Source organism: Peromyscus maniculatus, chromosome 15 (genome assembly GCF_049852395.1).
Source record: "Peromyscus maniculatus bairdii isolate BWxNUB_F1_BW_parent chromosome 15, HU_Pman_BW_mat_3.1, whole genome shotgun sequence".
Classification (NCBI taxonomy): Eukaryota; Metazoa; Chordata; class Mammalia; order Rodentia; family Cricetidae; genus Peromyscus; species Peromyscus maniculatus.
Window position 1 is genome coordinate 42,967,042 of NC_134866.1, and position 17,467 is coordinate 42,984,508.

General features: G+C 41.2%; 1 protein-coding gene across 11 annotated transcripts in view; it reads right to left on the reverse strand.

The window, feature by feature from the left end:
• The window catches only part of Slc38a9 (solute carrier family 38 member 9), a 78,436-nt gene that overhangs the window by 9,998 nt on the left and 50,971 nt on the right, over positions 1 to 17,467 (reverse strand). For all 11 annotated transcript variants that reach the window (XR_013044752.1, XR_013044751.1, XR_013044750.1 and 8 more), the window contains one exon: positions 8,058 to 8,164. Coding sequence is in view for 8 of the 11 variants with exons in the window: in XM_016002214.3 (XP_015857700.1) it covers positions 8,058 to 8,164 (107 nt within the window). In the remaining 3 variants the exon portion in view is untranslated. The remainder of the gene's footprint in view (positions 1 to 8,057; positions 8,165 to 17,467) is intronic.

Here is a 17,467-nt window from a genome sequence, read left to right on the forward strand (position 1 = left end):
CAAGGATACCCCTGGAGCTGGAGTTACAGGTGGTTGTAGGCTACCTAATAGAACTGAACCCAGGTCCTCTGAGAAAGCAGTACATGCTCTTAATTGCTAAACCATTTGTCCAGCCCAATATAGCCCCCTTAAGAAAATCCTGGGGGGCTGGGGAGATGGCTCAGTGGTTAGAGTGCTTGTCACATAAGCATGGGGACTGGAGTTCAGATCTCCATAAGCCCACATCAATGCCAAGCTGGCCTTGGAAGGGAGAGATGGGGTCCCCAGAGCAGTATGATTGGCAAGACTAGTCAAATCTGTGAGCTCTGGGTTTGACTGAGAGATTCTGCCTCAATGAAGAGGTAAGAACAACTGAAGATGATTCCCAACTTCAACCTTGGGCTCCACATACCCATACATATGCATAACACACACACACACACACACACACACACACACACACACACACACACACACACACACGGAAACTGGAGGGGAAAACAACTGTGTCAGAGAGGGAGAAGGGAAAGACTTCACTGACAGTCTTTAACTTACACCTGACCGTCTTACCTTAGTCCAACTTCCTATAAAACCTGTGCCTAAATGAAACTTCAGGATGCGAATGATGATTCCAAGACTATGGTACCAGTGCCTCCCAACAAAGCAGGGTTCCCTCCCTGCTTTCCTGTTCTCAGGGCATTAGCCAAGTGCAGCAATGTTTACGTTCTAATCACCATTAACTTTGAGTTTTAAATTGTGTGTGTGTGTGTGTGTGTGTGTGTGTGTGTGTGTGTGTGTGTGTGCGCGCGCGCGCTCGCGTGCGTGTGTTGGTATATGCACAGGAAGGAGCCCAGGTGTCCACAGAGATAAGAAGAGGGTGTTGGATTCTTTGGACCTAGTGGTACAAGCAGTTGTGAGCTGCCCAGTGTGGGTGCTGGGAATTGAACTTGGGCTTTTTACAAGAATAGTTCACACACTTAAAGGCTGAGTCATTGCTCCAGTTCCCAAAATTATCAATTTTTTAAAAAAAGTTCTTGAGTGGAAAGATGTCCCTTGACATTAAAAAACAGCCAAGTTTAGTAGTTATTTTATCACAGACCTTGTACTCCCACTACCTAGGACAATATTGGACATAGCAGGAACTAGGAGAAAATACAGACATGACCTGGCAGCCAGCCCACCTGGCACACTGCGTTTCTAAATAAGAAGCATGGCACACCATGCCCCAGCAGTCGGAACACTGAATTCTGAAGGAGTGTTAGTTGTTAATAAATAACGTTGCCCGGGGGTCAGAGTTATTAGAGCCATAGCAAGAGCGTGGTGGTGGTGGTGGCAGCGGCGGCGGCGGCGGCGGCGGCGGCGGCGGCAGCAGCAGCAGCAGCAGCAGCAGCAGCGCACGCCTTTAATCCCAGCACTTGGTAGAAGAGCTAGGTAGATCTCTGTGTGTTCAGGGATACAGCCAGCATTGGAGACATATGCCTTTAAGACCTGGAGGGAGGTACTTACAGGCAGTGACGAGGCAGTCATGTGTTTGGGTTTACAACCAATGAGAAGGCAGAACAGAAAGACTATTTAAAGACAGACACACAGGAAGTAGCTCTTTTGAGGAAGTTAGGAGCACTGCAGGAGGTAAGATTTTAGCTCTGAGCTCTGATCTCTCAGCTTTTTCTTTTACATTGGTTCTGTGTTTCTTATTTTAATAAGATGGTTGGTTACATCTACAGTTAGTAACTGGTAGCTGGCCTGTAACAAACCACACTCTCCATGTCTCTTTTTATGTGTTTCTTCCCCATAGAGACCCTGGAGTTGTGAGCACTCACTATCCAATCCGAGGTAACATGCTAAACAATCACAGGCTATAGGCTTCCACTATGTAAGTAGTTATTCACATTCAATAAAGCAGACACTGTTCCCTGTGACTGTCTCCAGAGTGGTTCTTCTCCATGCCCTTTACCCACCCATGGGCCTTGTGGTCTTGTCAGGGGACACCTGGTAATGATGCTAGGAACTCGATCTAGATAAAATACACACATCTGTTAATGACTTCTAGATGCCCGCATCTGTGCTAAGCCCTGCATAAAACCTTACGATGTAGCCACAGTCCATTTCTTTACAGCTGAGTTTAAGTCACAAAACTTTTACATGGTGAGTAGTTTGGTGAAGCCAATATTCCAATCTCCAGCAAGGTCTTTCTGTTGCCAAATTGTGTGCACTTAGCTACTATGATGCAAAGTTTACTAGTCTCCGGGTATTTAAACCATATTAATAATAATAATAAAAAGAGGCAAAAAGGAGTAACAAAGAATATAACACGAAAGCACAACTAAAAATACAAGAAAACAAACGCCTTTGAGGACAGCTCTGTTACATGTACTTGGCACATATTAAGTACAGCTCAGACAGGAGATGTGTGTCTGTTTTCATATGGAACTACTGATGAAGAGAAATGACGCTTTTATTATAAAGCAGCTGAGGATCAGCATGACCTGGGAATCATGGCGCCCACGAATAGAATGCATATATTGGGGGCTTGCTATTCTTTGAAACCAATGTCATCTCTGTACTAGACCTAAACTATAGCTTCCCAAAACCCCACCGCAGGGAAAAGGGTCGGGAAAATCATCTTATGGAAAATGAGGGTGACTGAGTATGATGGTACCTGTCTGTAACCCCAGCAATCGGGAGACAGAGAAAGAAGAACCAGGAGTTCAAAATTACCCTCAGCTACACGATGATGTTGAGGCCACCCTGGGCTACACTGAGACCCTCTTTTGAAGCGGGTGGGGAGGAAAGACTCTAAGCAAGGAGTATGTTTAAAAAGAGATAAAAGCACAGTGTGAGGTGGTAATACACCTATGTCAAGAATCCTGCCCCCTACTCTGCTTCATTAATAGGGATCCTGGAAGATGGAGGAACTAAAGACAGGTAGACCGTCAACTCCGACTGAGGACTAGATTTACAGCAAGGTCAAAAGAAACACTTGTGTTTGTCACACACAGCTTATTTGTTCCATGTACTGTTCACAGTGAAAACACTATCCTACAGAGCATCCACTAAGAAAAATGACAGACAATAACCATACAGCTCTACTCCAAAATTTACATAAAAACTTCTGATCTGTGGCCAAGGATCTACAGACTCAGACAAGAAAAAAGGAATAGCAAACGAGATAGAAGATATGTTGAACCACTTTAAGATCAAAGCTTGTAACAACTAAATCAAACAACAAAACTACACAGAAGGTTCTGCATGAGGTCTGACTCACCGAGAACTATCAGGAGGCGAACCCACACACCCACATAGACCACGCATTTGATGGTAAGTTCATTTTCAACCCCCTGATGTTTTTCTGGTCAAGTATGCTTTAAGGAACAGAAATGATATACAGTTTACACACACACACACACACACACACACACACACACACACACACACACCAGCTGCTGAGGGCTTTAGGGCCCTTCACAAGCACCTGGGAAGGAAGGGGTCAGGTCCAGCTTCGGGCACACTGGAGGGAATGACCCGGCATTCTACTTTCAAATGTCTTCACAACTCTACTATTTTCTGACTTTAATCCCCCCAAATTTTGTGCCTCGCTATCAACTGGACAATTTTCAGTCAAATTATTTAGTGAAAGCTCTTAAAAGGTGTAATCATTAAATAACTCAAATAGTATGGTATCCATTTCGCTTGAGTTATGCCAGTGTAAAAGCCAATTTCGGTATAAGCAAGACACGATATGTTTACATCCATTCAGAGTGGTTAGGATGCTGCTGGCACACGGTACTTCATAAATGTTCATTTTCTTTGTGGTAATTTAAAAAGAATGAAGTACAACTGCTTTTACAGAAAAGTGGGAGCAGGGCCAGCAGGTAAAGGCCATTGTTGCCAAGTCTCACCACCTGAGCTCAACCCACGGGCCCCACGTGATGGAGGCAGCGAACTGATTCCCCCAAGTTGTCTTCTGACCTCTATGTAGACCTAGGACATTTGTATACACACAGAATAAACAGTTGTAGAAAACTAAAAATAAAAAAAAAACTTTAAAAGTTAGACTATCACTTCATATTAGTTTTAATTAAGACAATTAAAAAATCCATTTAAACACTGGCCTTTAAGTCTTTCTTTAAAAGGTATTTTCTATAAATGACAAAAGCTGACGACAGGCTTTATTAGTGCATCTGATACATGCACTAGTTTTACAAAGCCCTCACTGCCCAACTCAGCAGAAGGAGAAACTCATGGCGTCCAGCATTCTGCTTTGCTCTGCGCATGTCTGCTGGCTCTTAAACTCACGCCTCCCACGTGCGTGCTGAGCAGGAGCCGTAGCGCCGACCTACGTCTGCAGGCTCCCGACTGTGGTAATAAGACAGACAGAGACCTACCTCCTCAGCCCCCGGACAAGGCACCCATGTCTCTACCCAGTTCTCAGCTTCCCATGAAGAGGCTCGCCCCCTTCCAAAGAAGCAGGCCTGACTTTCTAGAGAGTCGATTCTCCTGGAGACTTTTGGGAGCTAGAGTTAAGCCCTGGCAGTCTCCACATGCAGTACAAGTTACTGTGCAGCAGGGAGCTGTGACTACCAATCACAGAGACAGGAATTGTGATGCTCGTGTAAGCTTTGACAAGTTTTGTCAAAACATTAAACTGTATTTGCTACAAATGGAGAAGGAAATGAAAAATATTAAAGTAGGTGCTTATTTAGTATTGTAATTAAAAAATCAGCAACCAAGGGCCTGGGAACGTAGCTTAGTGGTGTAGCACTTGCCCACACGCATAGGGCCCTAGGTTCAATACCCAGCACTGCAATAAATGAACAAATGAATAAATGAATGAATCAGGAGCACTGAACATTAGATGTTTTGTTTTCTAAACTTAGTATTAGTTTGAACTACACTTCCCCCTTCCTGACCTGGTTTTTAAGTACAAGGTCTCCTGTAGCCTAGGCTGACCTGAAACTCACTATATAGCTAAGGATGACCTTGAATTCCTGACCCTCCTGCTTCTACCTCCCCAGTGTTGGGTTGCAGATGTGAAGTGCAAGGCTGGGCTAACACTTGCCTCCTCTTTTTTTTTTTTTTTTTTTGGTTTTTCGAGACAGGGTTTCTCTGTGTAGCTTTGCGCCTTTCCTGGAACTCACTTGGTAGCCCAGGCTGGCCTCGAACTCACAAAGATCCGCCTGCCTCTGCCTCCCGAGTGCTGGGATTAAAGGCGTGCGCCACCAACGCCCGGCTAACACTTGCCTCCTCTTAGTGAATGATTATGATACGTAGAAAGCATCTTTTTAAGACCTCAGTGACATGTCATACTCCAGCTTCGCATGGCTTTTAACTTTTCACCCTGGGGCTTTCAATGTGGTGAGGTCTCTCCAAGAGTTCTTTCTTTTAATGTGAAGCTTTCCTAACTGTCACTCCTTCTGTGACATCTTTCTTCTTGTCTTGAAAACTGGTTTCCAAATTTGCTCTCCCTAAACTCCTCTGGCTGTGTATCTGGAGTCTCTCAAATGGAAGCAGTCTCAACGTTTCTATAACCAGCTATTTCTTTTACAACTCTATTTGGGTCTGAATGAAATTTCATTTTATCATTGCCGTTTTTGATTATTGCGTTTCACCTTTTTCAGTTATCAACTTTATAAATTATCATGTTTGTTGCTGTGGGGACAACACAATTATCAGTTCTGTAGACTGTGAACGACATGCAAGTGACCAAATGCTGGCTGACTTTGAAAGCAGTGATGGGATCTGTCACTAATCATGATGTACACCTGTTATTTACACAGTGATTTGTGAACTGAGGACAGTGACTATTATTCTACGCCAGGCTCATAATTCCAATCCTGGGCTAAATGAAATTTGAACCATATCGGGACTTGTAATTTGAACTACAGTGATTAAATTTGTGCATGCGGGAACCATGCAATGTGAGAATTGCCTACAATTTAACTCCTTATTAATCCTAGAATTCAGGAGGCAGATCACTGTGAGTTCCAGGCCAGCCAACGCTGCATAATAAGACCTTGTTTTAAAAAAAAATTTACTGGTAAACTACTTTTTAAAAAACAAACAAACAAACAACAACAACAAACCCATGGTCTTACCTAGTCTAGACTGGCCTGAAACTTACTCGGTAGTGGTGAGTGGTCTTGAACTCCTGATCCTCCTGTCTTGCACTTGGGAAGTGGAGGAAGGTTAGGATTTTGATTCCACAACTTTACTCTTAATGTAGGTATTTATAGCTGTACATGTCCCTCTAAATATAGCTTTAGGGACAATTCCATACATCTTGGTATTCTGAATGTTCATTTTTCAGTAACCTTCAGTTTGTGTGTGTGTGTGTGTGACTCTTCCTTGACTCACTGGCTGTGTAAGAAGATGTTGGCTTTCATTTCTTTGGAAATCCCCAATGTCGGTTGTTAGTTTGTGCTTTTGCTCCTTTACGGCTAGAGAACACACTTGACATAATTATCTTTTGCATTTATTGACCCTTGTTTTGTGACCTCGCACGGACCCTATCTTGTAGGTGTTCCTGTGCATTGGAAGGAATATAGGTTCTGATACTGACAGGACTTTTTATAAAGGTCAATCAGATCCAGTAGGTTCATGGCATTTTTCATGCTTCTTATCCTTGTAGTTTTCTGTCTATTTGTTCTACCGGTTATTGAGGAGGAGGGAAGAACATTTCCAATTATAATTGTAGATTTGTTTACTTTCAGTTTGTTGGTACTTCATATATTTTAATTTCTAATTACATTTTATTTAGCAGTGTGTGTGTGTGTGTGTGTGTGTGTGTGTGTGTATGACAGTGTATGAAGGTCAGAAGACAACTTCCCAAGGTCAGTTTTCTCTTTCACCACGTGGATCCCAAAGATCCACTCAGGCGTCAGGCTTGGCAGCAAGCACCTTTACCTACTGCGCCATCCTGTAGGCCCACTTCACGTGTTTTAAGGTTCTATCACTGGAGGAATATAGACTCAGGATTATTATAGTCTCTTTCTTTCTTCTTACAAGTGAGAATGATTGTATTTCAATGCATAATTTCTGTATAACCTGATATTAAAGCAGAGTAAACAGAAAACACAGCACTTCCTTTGCAATGCATGATGACTTGCTTAGAGACTCACTCACAAGTGAGCTTATGAAAACTAACAGTCTTAACATGGAAAGTGAAAAAAAGAACACAAATGAAGAACATTATGATCTAATAGTATCAACTAGACAACTTTATTTGTAATATTACATTATGAGTAACTAAGAATAAATGGACTGTTAACTAATATTTTTTATAGTTTTAGTAAATGGCCAAATCTAATTGAAACACAGTACGCACTTATTCCCATTAGGGCATTTACTCAAATGTAGATTTCATATATGTCACATGGTACTTCCAAGCGAATTAGTCCATGAGGTCACAATATAATCATTTCTCTTTGACTCTGGCATTATCATTTGTGCTGCTAGTAACACAGGTGTTCTACTTTCTTATAGTATTCTTAACGTTTCTTAAAGGTACCACATAGTTAATTTTATTTTTTAACAAATCTGACAATTTTTCATTGTAGTTCTTGGACCATTTATATTTAGTGTAATTATCAATGTAACTGGGTTTAAATCTACTAGCTTGATATTTAGTTTCTTTTTCACAGCTATTTTTTTGTTCTCCTTTTCTTGTCTTCTTATTCTCTTTTTAATTATTATTGGAATGTTATTAGGTATACCTCTTTATTTTTTAGTAGATTCTCTATAGCATCTGGTCTATGGGTCAAATCTGACCCACTGTCTGTTTCTGAAAAAAAGCTTTACTGAAACATAGACACCACCCATTTGTTTATCCATTGTCTGTAGCTGTTTTCATGTCACAACAGCAGGATTGGGTAACTGTAACAAGAACATATTGCCTGCAAAGCCTAAAATATTACTATCTAAAAGTTTCATATGCTTGACCACTGATCTATAATTTAAGCTTATAAATTAACAGGTAGAAACAAGTTGTATAATTTTACTCAGAATATAAAGTGCTTCCAACATTGATTAAAGTTTATTCTTAAGAAATATCAAGGTCATTTTCTCTGTTAACTACTCACGTTATTTTCTTGGTTCTTGTTGTTTTTCAAGAGTGTGATAATACAATTGTGAATAAAGAAAGCAAGAGTAAGCACTCCAGTCAGCTGTGGAAACTCAAATCTTATCTCTAGGAGAAAAAGAGACCAAACCAAAAATGTTAAAATTACAAGGAAAAAAAAATGAACATCATCCATTAAAATCAGTCCCTTTTATTATTATTATTATTATTATTATTATTATTATTATTATTGCCTCAGGGAATAAGAATATTCAAGTGTTTATAAAAGTTCCTCAAGGTGAGCATTGTACTTGGTCAAAGCACTTAGAAGAGACAGAAAAGGAGTAAAGGGATGTGCGTTCTGTGACTTTCTCTCAGTTATCCCTAGCTGAGATCCCACAACTAGAAATAATTCAGGGTCTGTCTAGGACTAAAATCTTCCACTCTTTTATACCTGAATTTGTTTGAAAAGTTCCTGTGGTGGTATTATGTTCCCCAAAATATTGTGCACCCCAATAAATTTATCTGGGGTCAAAGAACAGAACAGCCACTAGATACAGAGGCTAGAAAATGGTGGCACACACACCTTGAATCCTAGCACTCCAGAGGCAGAAATCCCTCTGGATCTCTGAGTTCAAGGCCACATTGGAAACAGCCAGGTATGGTGACACACCCCTTTAATCCCAGTAAGCAAGCCTTTAATCCCAGGGAGTGATGGTAGAAAGCAGAAAGATATATAAGGCGTGAAGACCAGAAACTAGAAGCATTTGGGTGGTTAAGCTTTTAGGCTTTTGAGCAGCACAGTTCAGCTGAGATTCATTCTGGATGAAGACTGAGAGGTTTCCAGCCTGAGGAAACAGGATCAGTCAGGAACTAGCAAAGTGAGGTAGCTGTGGCTTGTTCTGCTTCTCTGATCTTCCAGTATTCACCCCAATAACTGACCCCAGGTTTGATTTTATTGATAAGACCTTTTAAGATTCCTGCTACAAGTTCCTCTAGAAAAGGCACCACAGAGGGAGAAATGGCTACTTAAGCTTCTTGGGTGACAAATCTAAATTGCATTGCATGAAAATATTAGTGGTTAAACTGAGATATAGTTTGCATTGGGCTACAGTATTTAATACCAGGACAAATGTTTGAGTCAAGCAGCATGTCAAGCTTGATTTGCTTTTGTTTTTTAAAATGTACATAAACAGCTGTAGATTATGTACTCAAGGAAAGAAAGAAGAAAAGATGTTGACAGAATCACAGTGGCTATCCCTAGTTGACAGAATTTATTTTATGGAGGCAGGTAATAGTAAGTGAAAAAAATTAGCTAATGTGGAATCAGACTACAGTTGACTTGGCAATATTAGTAGGTCTAGGCAAAGCATGTGGCAAAGTAGAGAGCCACCTCAGGGACAGCTTGGTGTAGAGAGCAGAACTGTAGAAAGGGTCTACTAGTTCTCTGCTACACTGTTTTAGGAAAGGAAGTGTGACCCACTAAGAATCAACCAGCAGCTCTGAACAAAAGTAGAGGTTAGGCCAATGGAAGTCCATTGTTCCGCTTCCTTCCTTTTTTGTTTGCTTCCCTCAGCCTCCTGAGTTCACCACTCCGGTTACAGGCACGCGTCCCCACGCCCGGCTTACTCTGCTAGCATACTTCCTGTCCGTCAGCTTTCGTCCATATTTTTATCTGTGAATGCAATTCACCATATAGGCAAATTCTTCCTTTGTTGGTTTTTAAAAATCTTCTTTTGTAATCTTTCTAAAGCACCTCCTAATAAACTGAGATCACTTCTAGTTAACAGCAGCATTACACATGCGTGACGGCAAAAGCGCTATTTTTGAAAATGATGACAAAATCATGTGCAGATGGCTTTACTTGCTGATATTTTTAACAGAGGAGTAACTGACAAACTCTTTAGCTGGAATCCAAAGTAAAGCAGCTAAATAGGAAAAAAAAATCACCATTCATAGTGGTTCATGCCTGTGATCTTAGCACTTGGAGGCTGAGTCTGGGGCCAGTCTGGCTATTTAGTAAATTCCAGGTTAGCCTGAGCTAATGGCAGATCCTGTCTCAAAAGGATCTACCCCATCAATATCTTTCTTATATAATAAGTGGTTAGAAGCCGTAAGAAAACAAATGAAATGATCCCATCCACATTAGCAAGACAGACACTAATTTGGCCTCTGAGTACTTTCATTTCTACATGCCATTATATTAAAGTACTCTGTGCTGTGGGACGGTCTATATGTCAAATTGCTCTGATTGGTCAATAAATAAAACACTGGTTGGCCAGTGGCCAGGCAGGAAGTAGGTGGGACAAGGAGAGAGGAGAATTGTGGGAAGCGGGAGGCTGAGGTAGAGAGACACAGCAGCCGCCGCCATGACCAGCAGCATGTGAGGATGCCGGTAAGCCACCAGCCACGTGGCAAGGTATAGATTTATGGAAATGGATTAATTTAAGCTGTAAGAACAGTTAGCAAGAAGCCTGCCACGGCCATACAGTTTGTAAGCAATATAAGTCTCTGTGTTTACTTGGTTGGGTCTGAGCGGCTGTGGGACTGGCGGGTGACAAAGATTTGTCCTGACTGTGGACAAGGCAGGAAAACTCTAGTTACAACTCTGACATATTACCGGGAAGTGCAACACCCAGATCTTCCTTTACATGAGAACCTGAGCAAGGAGGTTGTTAGCTGATGGTTCCTGGCTCCAGCCCTCTGGTGTCTGCTGCCCTGATCCTACAATAGCCATTTCCCCACCCTAACAGCTACTAGCCAACCCTGAGCTTGCAGTTTATTAGGGTGTGGGCATATTTGTGTATCTCTAGATTATTCTAGAGGCAATATTTGCATTGAGAGTCACAGTGGCTGGCCAGGACTTTCTGAATTTACTTCTGTTAAATCCGATTCCTTTTCTTCTCTCCCTTCCTACATATCTCAACCAGGCTTGGTCTTGTTCCTAATCCCTTATTTCTTGCTCTTCTAACCCTATTTTGGTACCTGCTTACTGGAGAACTGAAACGGACCCAGTTGGTGTTGAAAGTGGTCTGAGAAACTGGGATTTGAGCCCTGGATAACTTACTACCAAGTTTTCAGTTATCATCTGTGCTGTGTTCATGCTAGATCCAGAGGTTCTTTTTAGTTTTGAGATGGGATCTCATGTAGTCCAGGCTGGCCTCAAACCCACTATATGCTTGAGAGTGACCTTGAACTTCATGATCCTCCTGTATCTACTTCTCGGGTTAGAGGCGTGTGCCACCATGTTCAGTTTTATACAGTGCCGAGGATCAAATCCAAGGTCTCTTGCATACCAGGCGAGCGCTGGATGAAGAGTGGTACCCGAGCCCCAAAGGTTCTGACAGTGTTCCACTGTTGACTGAGAGTGACTAAAAGGAGGGGCGAGCTCCTGACCTCATCCTTTCTGGGTAGCATTTCACCACGGCCACTTCACTACAAACTGCATTTTCAAACGGAGGACTATAGGGCTATTCTTCCTTCGCCCTACTGGTCTCCTGAAGACATAAAAGCCTATCTTGCAAGTGTGGGGGCCGGGGGGGAGGAGGAGGGAGTCATAACTGGCCTTTAGAGTTATATTTAGCTTAAAAGAGAAGCTTTTCAGTCCAGTTCTTGCTTTTTAGTGCTTCCTACCATTTTCTCAACAAGTATTCTTTCAATTGAGCCATTCAAATTCTCATAATTTCCTAAATGAGTCATGTTACTTCAGGCTTTAACTGTGCATGGCATACCTCTGAGAATTCTCCAATTCTCATTTACAGATCTCTTTTCGGCCTTTAATAGATTCCTCTGAGATCACTTCTCTGCCTCCTCTGGTATATGCAATTCCCCTGTACTCCAGTGTCCCTTGTGTACCTCTTTTTTTACGATTGTTACTCCATCAGTTGTCTTACTGCTCATCTGGAATCTCGTGGAGGGCAGTGGGTCATGTTTTATGCAACACTGTGTGGCATGTAGCCGGAACACTATTGTCAGAACTGAAGGACTCTCAGCCATGGATACTAACAAAATTCTACTTAAAATTGTTTTTAGAGTTGAGATTATTAATTTTCACTCTTACTGACCTTTTCCATCTCAAAGTAATCAACCTCTGTCTATGACAGCTGATGAACTTGGTCATTTTCAAATTAAAGCATTTGCAATTGATTGACACAGATACTTTTTGAGCAAAAATGTAAAAACCCGAGAGTTTTCAGTGTTGTTAAAATATAATTCATATATTTTTTACTCATGTGAAGTGTAAACATAAATGGTCTTTAATATATTCAGAGTTGTGTGATCATAACCATAGCACTTTGTCCCTTTCTAGTGCTGAATGATAGTCCACCATATTGATTCATCATACTTTAGATACTCACCAGGGACAGACACTGGGTTGCTTCCACTTTTGGCAATTACAAATAATGAAGTTATAAACACACACACACACACACACACACACATTATGAGGAATATGCCCAATATGCCTTTTCAAAGAATATAACATTCATGCCATGATTATTCCATTGTAATTAAAGAAGACAAGTAAATTCACAAAGAATTTTAAGGAGTCCTAAACATCTGGTCATTTTCAAACTACTTAATTTTTTCTTTTGAAAATGTGTACCAAAGGAGGATTTAAGCTAGTTCTGGGATGAGCCTGTGGTGCCTGCTTGGCATATGCAAGGCCCTAAGATTGATTTCCAACACTAGGAGGTAGTGGGGATAGGGAGAAGAGAATTTCAGTACATGTATCTAATAAAGTAGTACTCATATCCAGAATATACAAAGAAATATAAGTTAAAACATGAAAAATAGAAAACTACTCAGAGAAGTACTTTACCAAAGAGCAGATCCATATGTCTAGTGACATATGAAAAAGTGATACCTTGCTGGGCATGACACATGCCTGTAATCCCAGTGCTAGGAAGGCTAAGGCAAGAAGATGACCAGGAGTTTGAGGCTATCTGGGTTGCAAGGAGAAACCTTGCTTAAACGATCAAACAGAGGTGCCAGTTTTATTAGCTATCAGAGAAATGCAAATAAGACCCACAATCTAACAAACACAGATGCATCAGAAAAGCCAGTTGAGAAGAAAAGACAAGTGTTGGTGAGGCCCTGCAGAGCTACAATCCATAAACAATGTCGGGAGAATGGAGTGCGCACAACCACTGTGCAAAGCTGTTGGACATCTCTTAAGCAGAACACAGCGTATTCTTTAGCCTAGGTTTGTACCCAAGAGAAGGCAGCCACATGTTCACCTATTTATAAGAATGAAGAGTACTAAAAATGAAACTAATAGCAAAAAATTAGAGACTACTCAAATCTTCATAAATAGAAAAAGATAAGACAGACTTTGGCAGCTATCCAATGCAGTGATAATGACAATGAACTATAACACTGTACCAACATGGATCAATCTCATAGTATAATGCTAACTGAAAAAGGCCAGACCCCAAAGAATATACATTATATATACAGTACATATTACATTTATATGATGTTTAAAAAAAGCACACAAAATCAATCTCTAGTGTGTCATTCTTACAGGGAGACAGGTGGGAAGAATGAGAAGATCTAGTAATTGGGGTTTTGATCTGGATGCTGGTTAGATGATAGATACAGTTTGTGGAAATTAAACTTACACATTCTTGCATATGAATATTCTACTACAATAGTAAAGCTCCTAAACAAACAAACAAAAATCAAAGGATAGAGCATATATCTAAGAGTAAATAGAGGTTCTATTTTATTTAGAGATACTATTAGGTATCAGTGTGTGTAAAAATGTAGTCTGCTGCTGTGGATGATTGATTGATAAATAAAACACTGATTGGCCAGCAGCTAGGCAGGAAGTATAGGCGGGACTAGCAGAGAGGAGAATTGAGAGAACAGGAAGGCGGAGAGGAGGAGACGACAGCCTGCCGTCCAGGGAGCATCATGTAGAGGCAGCAGGTAAAGCCACGGAACATGTGGCGACATATAGATTAACAGAAATGGGCTTAGTTTAAGAGTAAGAGCTAGACAATGGTAGGCCTGAGCTAATGGCTGAGCAGTTTAAATAATGTAAGTGTCTGTATGTTTATTTTATAAGTGGGCTACGGGACTGCTGGGACTTGGCGGGACTCGGAGAGAAAAACTCTAGCTACAGTCTGCTCTCAATATAACTATTCAAAATACTTGAGCAGGAAAAAAAATTTCATGTTCCTATTATACTGGAACAGAATAATGCTATGAAAACAGCAAACCAGGGGCTCGGGTGGAGGAGGATCAGCCAGTAATGCACTTCATGTGCTCACCAGGCCTCGAGTTCAGATTCCCAGCAACACGCTTAAAACCAAACCCAACCCAACAACAAAACTATCGGTGTTTCAGTGCACATGCCATTTCAGCACTAGAGAAGTGGAGACAGGTGGATCCCCAGGGCCACCTAGACAGCTGCCGAGTCAAATCCAGTTCACAAGCTCCTGCTGCCTGGTTCATTTGAGACCTTGCCTCAAGAAAGAGTTGGAGGTTAATTGAGGAAAACACCTGATGTCATCTTTGGCCTTTGTGTGGCATACACACCAGACACCACACACACACACACACACACACACACACACACACACACACACACGCAGAGTAAACTAGCATCTAAAGTCTCTTTGATATCAGTTTCAAAGAATTGTGAGGGCTTGTTTTTTGAGATAGGTCTCTGTGGTGGTTTGCAAGAAATTGGCCCCAAAGGGAGTGGCACTTTTAGGATGCATGGTTTTGTTAGAGTAGGTGTGGCCTTGTTGGAGGAAGTGTGTCACTAGGGGTGGGCTTTGAGGTCTCCTGTGCTCAAGCCACTTGATATGACAATAACAGACTAAACCTCTGAACTGTAAGCCAGCCCCAATTGTTTTCCCTTAAAAGAATTGCCATGGAGCCAGGCAGTGGTGGTGCACGCCTTTAATCTCAGCACCCAGGAGGCAGAGCCAGGCAGATCTCAGTGAGTTCAAAACCAGCCTGATCTACAGAGTGAGTTCCACGACAGCCAGGACTGTGACACAGAGAAACCCTGTCTGTCCTAAAAAATAAAAAATAAAAAAATAATAAGAGTTGCCATGGTCATGGTGTCTCTTCACAGCAATAGAAACCCTAACTAAGACAATCTCACTATGTAGCCCAGGCTAACCTCTAAATTGTGACAATCCCTCTGGCTCAGCCTCAAGTGCTAGGGTTACAGGTATGAGTCACTATATCCAGCTCAGAAATGTCATCTTAATTGCAGTTTCAGGTCTACTAATTGTTTAAAGTTAGCCTGGCATGGTGGCACATACCGGTGATCTTAGCACAGTGGAGGTGAATGCTGGAAAGCAAGAATTGAAGGCTATCCTCAGTTACACAGTGCATTAGGCCATCCTAGGCTACATGAAACCCTGTCTGTCCTCCCCACCCCCAAAAAAGGCAACAACCAAGAACGGTTAAAAGTTAAACAATATTGGGAATGTGGCTCAGTCACTAAAGTGCTTGCCAAGGGTGAAGAAAGAACTGGATTTGGTCCTCAGCACCAAATAAACCAGCTGTGGTGGTTGGTGCATGCCTATAATAAACATGGGCATCAGAAGTGCTGAATAATCATACTTTTAATTTGGACTGGGAAAATCCAAATTAAAATTTTTTATTTTTATGATTATGACTGAATTCATAGCAGGCCATGGACTGCATTGTGATTAATTTCCTTTTATATAAAAACTCTTTTCATTGACTTGTTTTTCTGAAGGAAATAAATAACTTTCTTTTTTAGTCCCTTAATTATCTAGTTAATACTAGTTCCTCCTCAAACTTTAGTCAAGAATTATAAACTCTTTCCTCTCAATCTATACAACATACCAAAAATTTTTGCACTGTTTTCTTTGAAAAATTCCATTTAGGATATCTGTCTACCTCTCACCATTTGCTCTGGCTTCCCACTCGGCCTGTCCTTCCTGTTTCCTAGTTCGCCTTTCATCATGTCTCTTTACTCTTATTTTAATGGGATTTAGGAGGAAGTAAAGTAAACATATTTACTTATTCAGTAATTATTTCTTTACATCTTTACTTGTGTGTGTGTGTGTGTGTGTGTGTGTTGTGTGTGTGTGTGTGTGTGTGTGTGTGTGTGAATGTGCATGTCACAGTATGAGTGTGGTGGTCAGAAATGGGTCTTGGGGACTGAACTCAGGTCCTCAGGCTTGGTAGCAGGTGCCTTTACCTGTTGAGCTATCTCACGGACCCTCAACACTTATTTTTTATTAGCACTTAGTGTGTGCCAGCAAGTATTATAGGATTTTGGGATACAACAGTAATACAGAACTTTAAAGACTATAAATAATACTCGAGTTAAAGGAGACAGATACATAAGTAGAAAATGAATTTTTGGTATCTGAATTCAGGAACCCAAAACATTTAGAAGTATTTCTGGATAAATCCCCTTTTCTGTAGCTTGTGTTACTTTGGGAAGTGCAGGAGCCAAATGGATTAGAATAATTTGGGGCCCCCAAGACTCCAGCTCATTAGAATCAGGAATTACTAACATATCACAGGTGCTTGCTAGAAGGTTTGTACTGAAAAGAGCCTTAAGGAAAGGAGCAAAGCAGCCTGAGGGTGGGTAGGTAGTCCGAGAAGATCCTGCATAACGACACTGGCCATCTGTGCCTCTGAGAGAACAGGGCACCTCATACACAGGGAACAGTGAATGAAGAAATTCCTAAGCAGGTAACTATTTATTCACCCTGGTTATACATTTTAAAAATCATGTTTATTCTATGTTCAATTATGTGTAATTGTGCCTGTGTGTGAGTATGTGCATGAGAGTACTGGTCCCCACAGAACACTGATCCCATGAAGCTGGAGCTACAGGTGGTGTGTTGACTCCCAGAAGGTGCTGAGAATCAAATTTGAGTCCTTTGCAAGAGCAACTAATGCTGTCAATTGCTCTGTCATCTCTGGAGCCCCACTAGGTTTCTACTTTTAGTTTAACTATCATTAGTAGAAACTTTCCTCACTAGCGCTTAATAAAGCACGGTAGACGTAATATTCAAAAACAATATCCTGGTCTATTTTTGCCATCAGTGGGAAGACTCAATACTGCCATTTTCATCAGTACTTTTTATTTGTCTTTTTAGAGACAGGGTCTCTCATGTTCTGGTTCTTCTGGAATAGAGATCCAGCCACCTCAGCCTCCCTAGCGCTGGGATTAAAGGTGTGCACCACCATACAATCTTGGAAAGAAACATGCCCTTTCAAGGCCCAGTTCTTTGATAAATCAAAGTTAATAAAGTCAAATGTTCTGAAAAAAAGTAGCCATGGCAACATAATCAACAATTTTCAATGGCTACCTACTCAATACAGCTTGAAAATCTAGGAAGGTCCTAACAAAGAAATAGGGAGATAAATCGCTCCAACTAGGGATATCAGGAAGACCAGACACTGAATGGTGACTTGAAA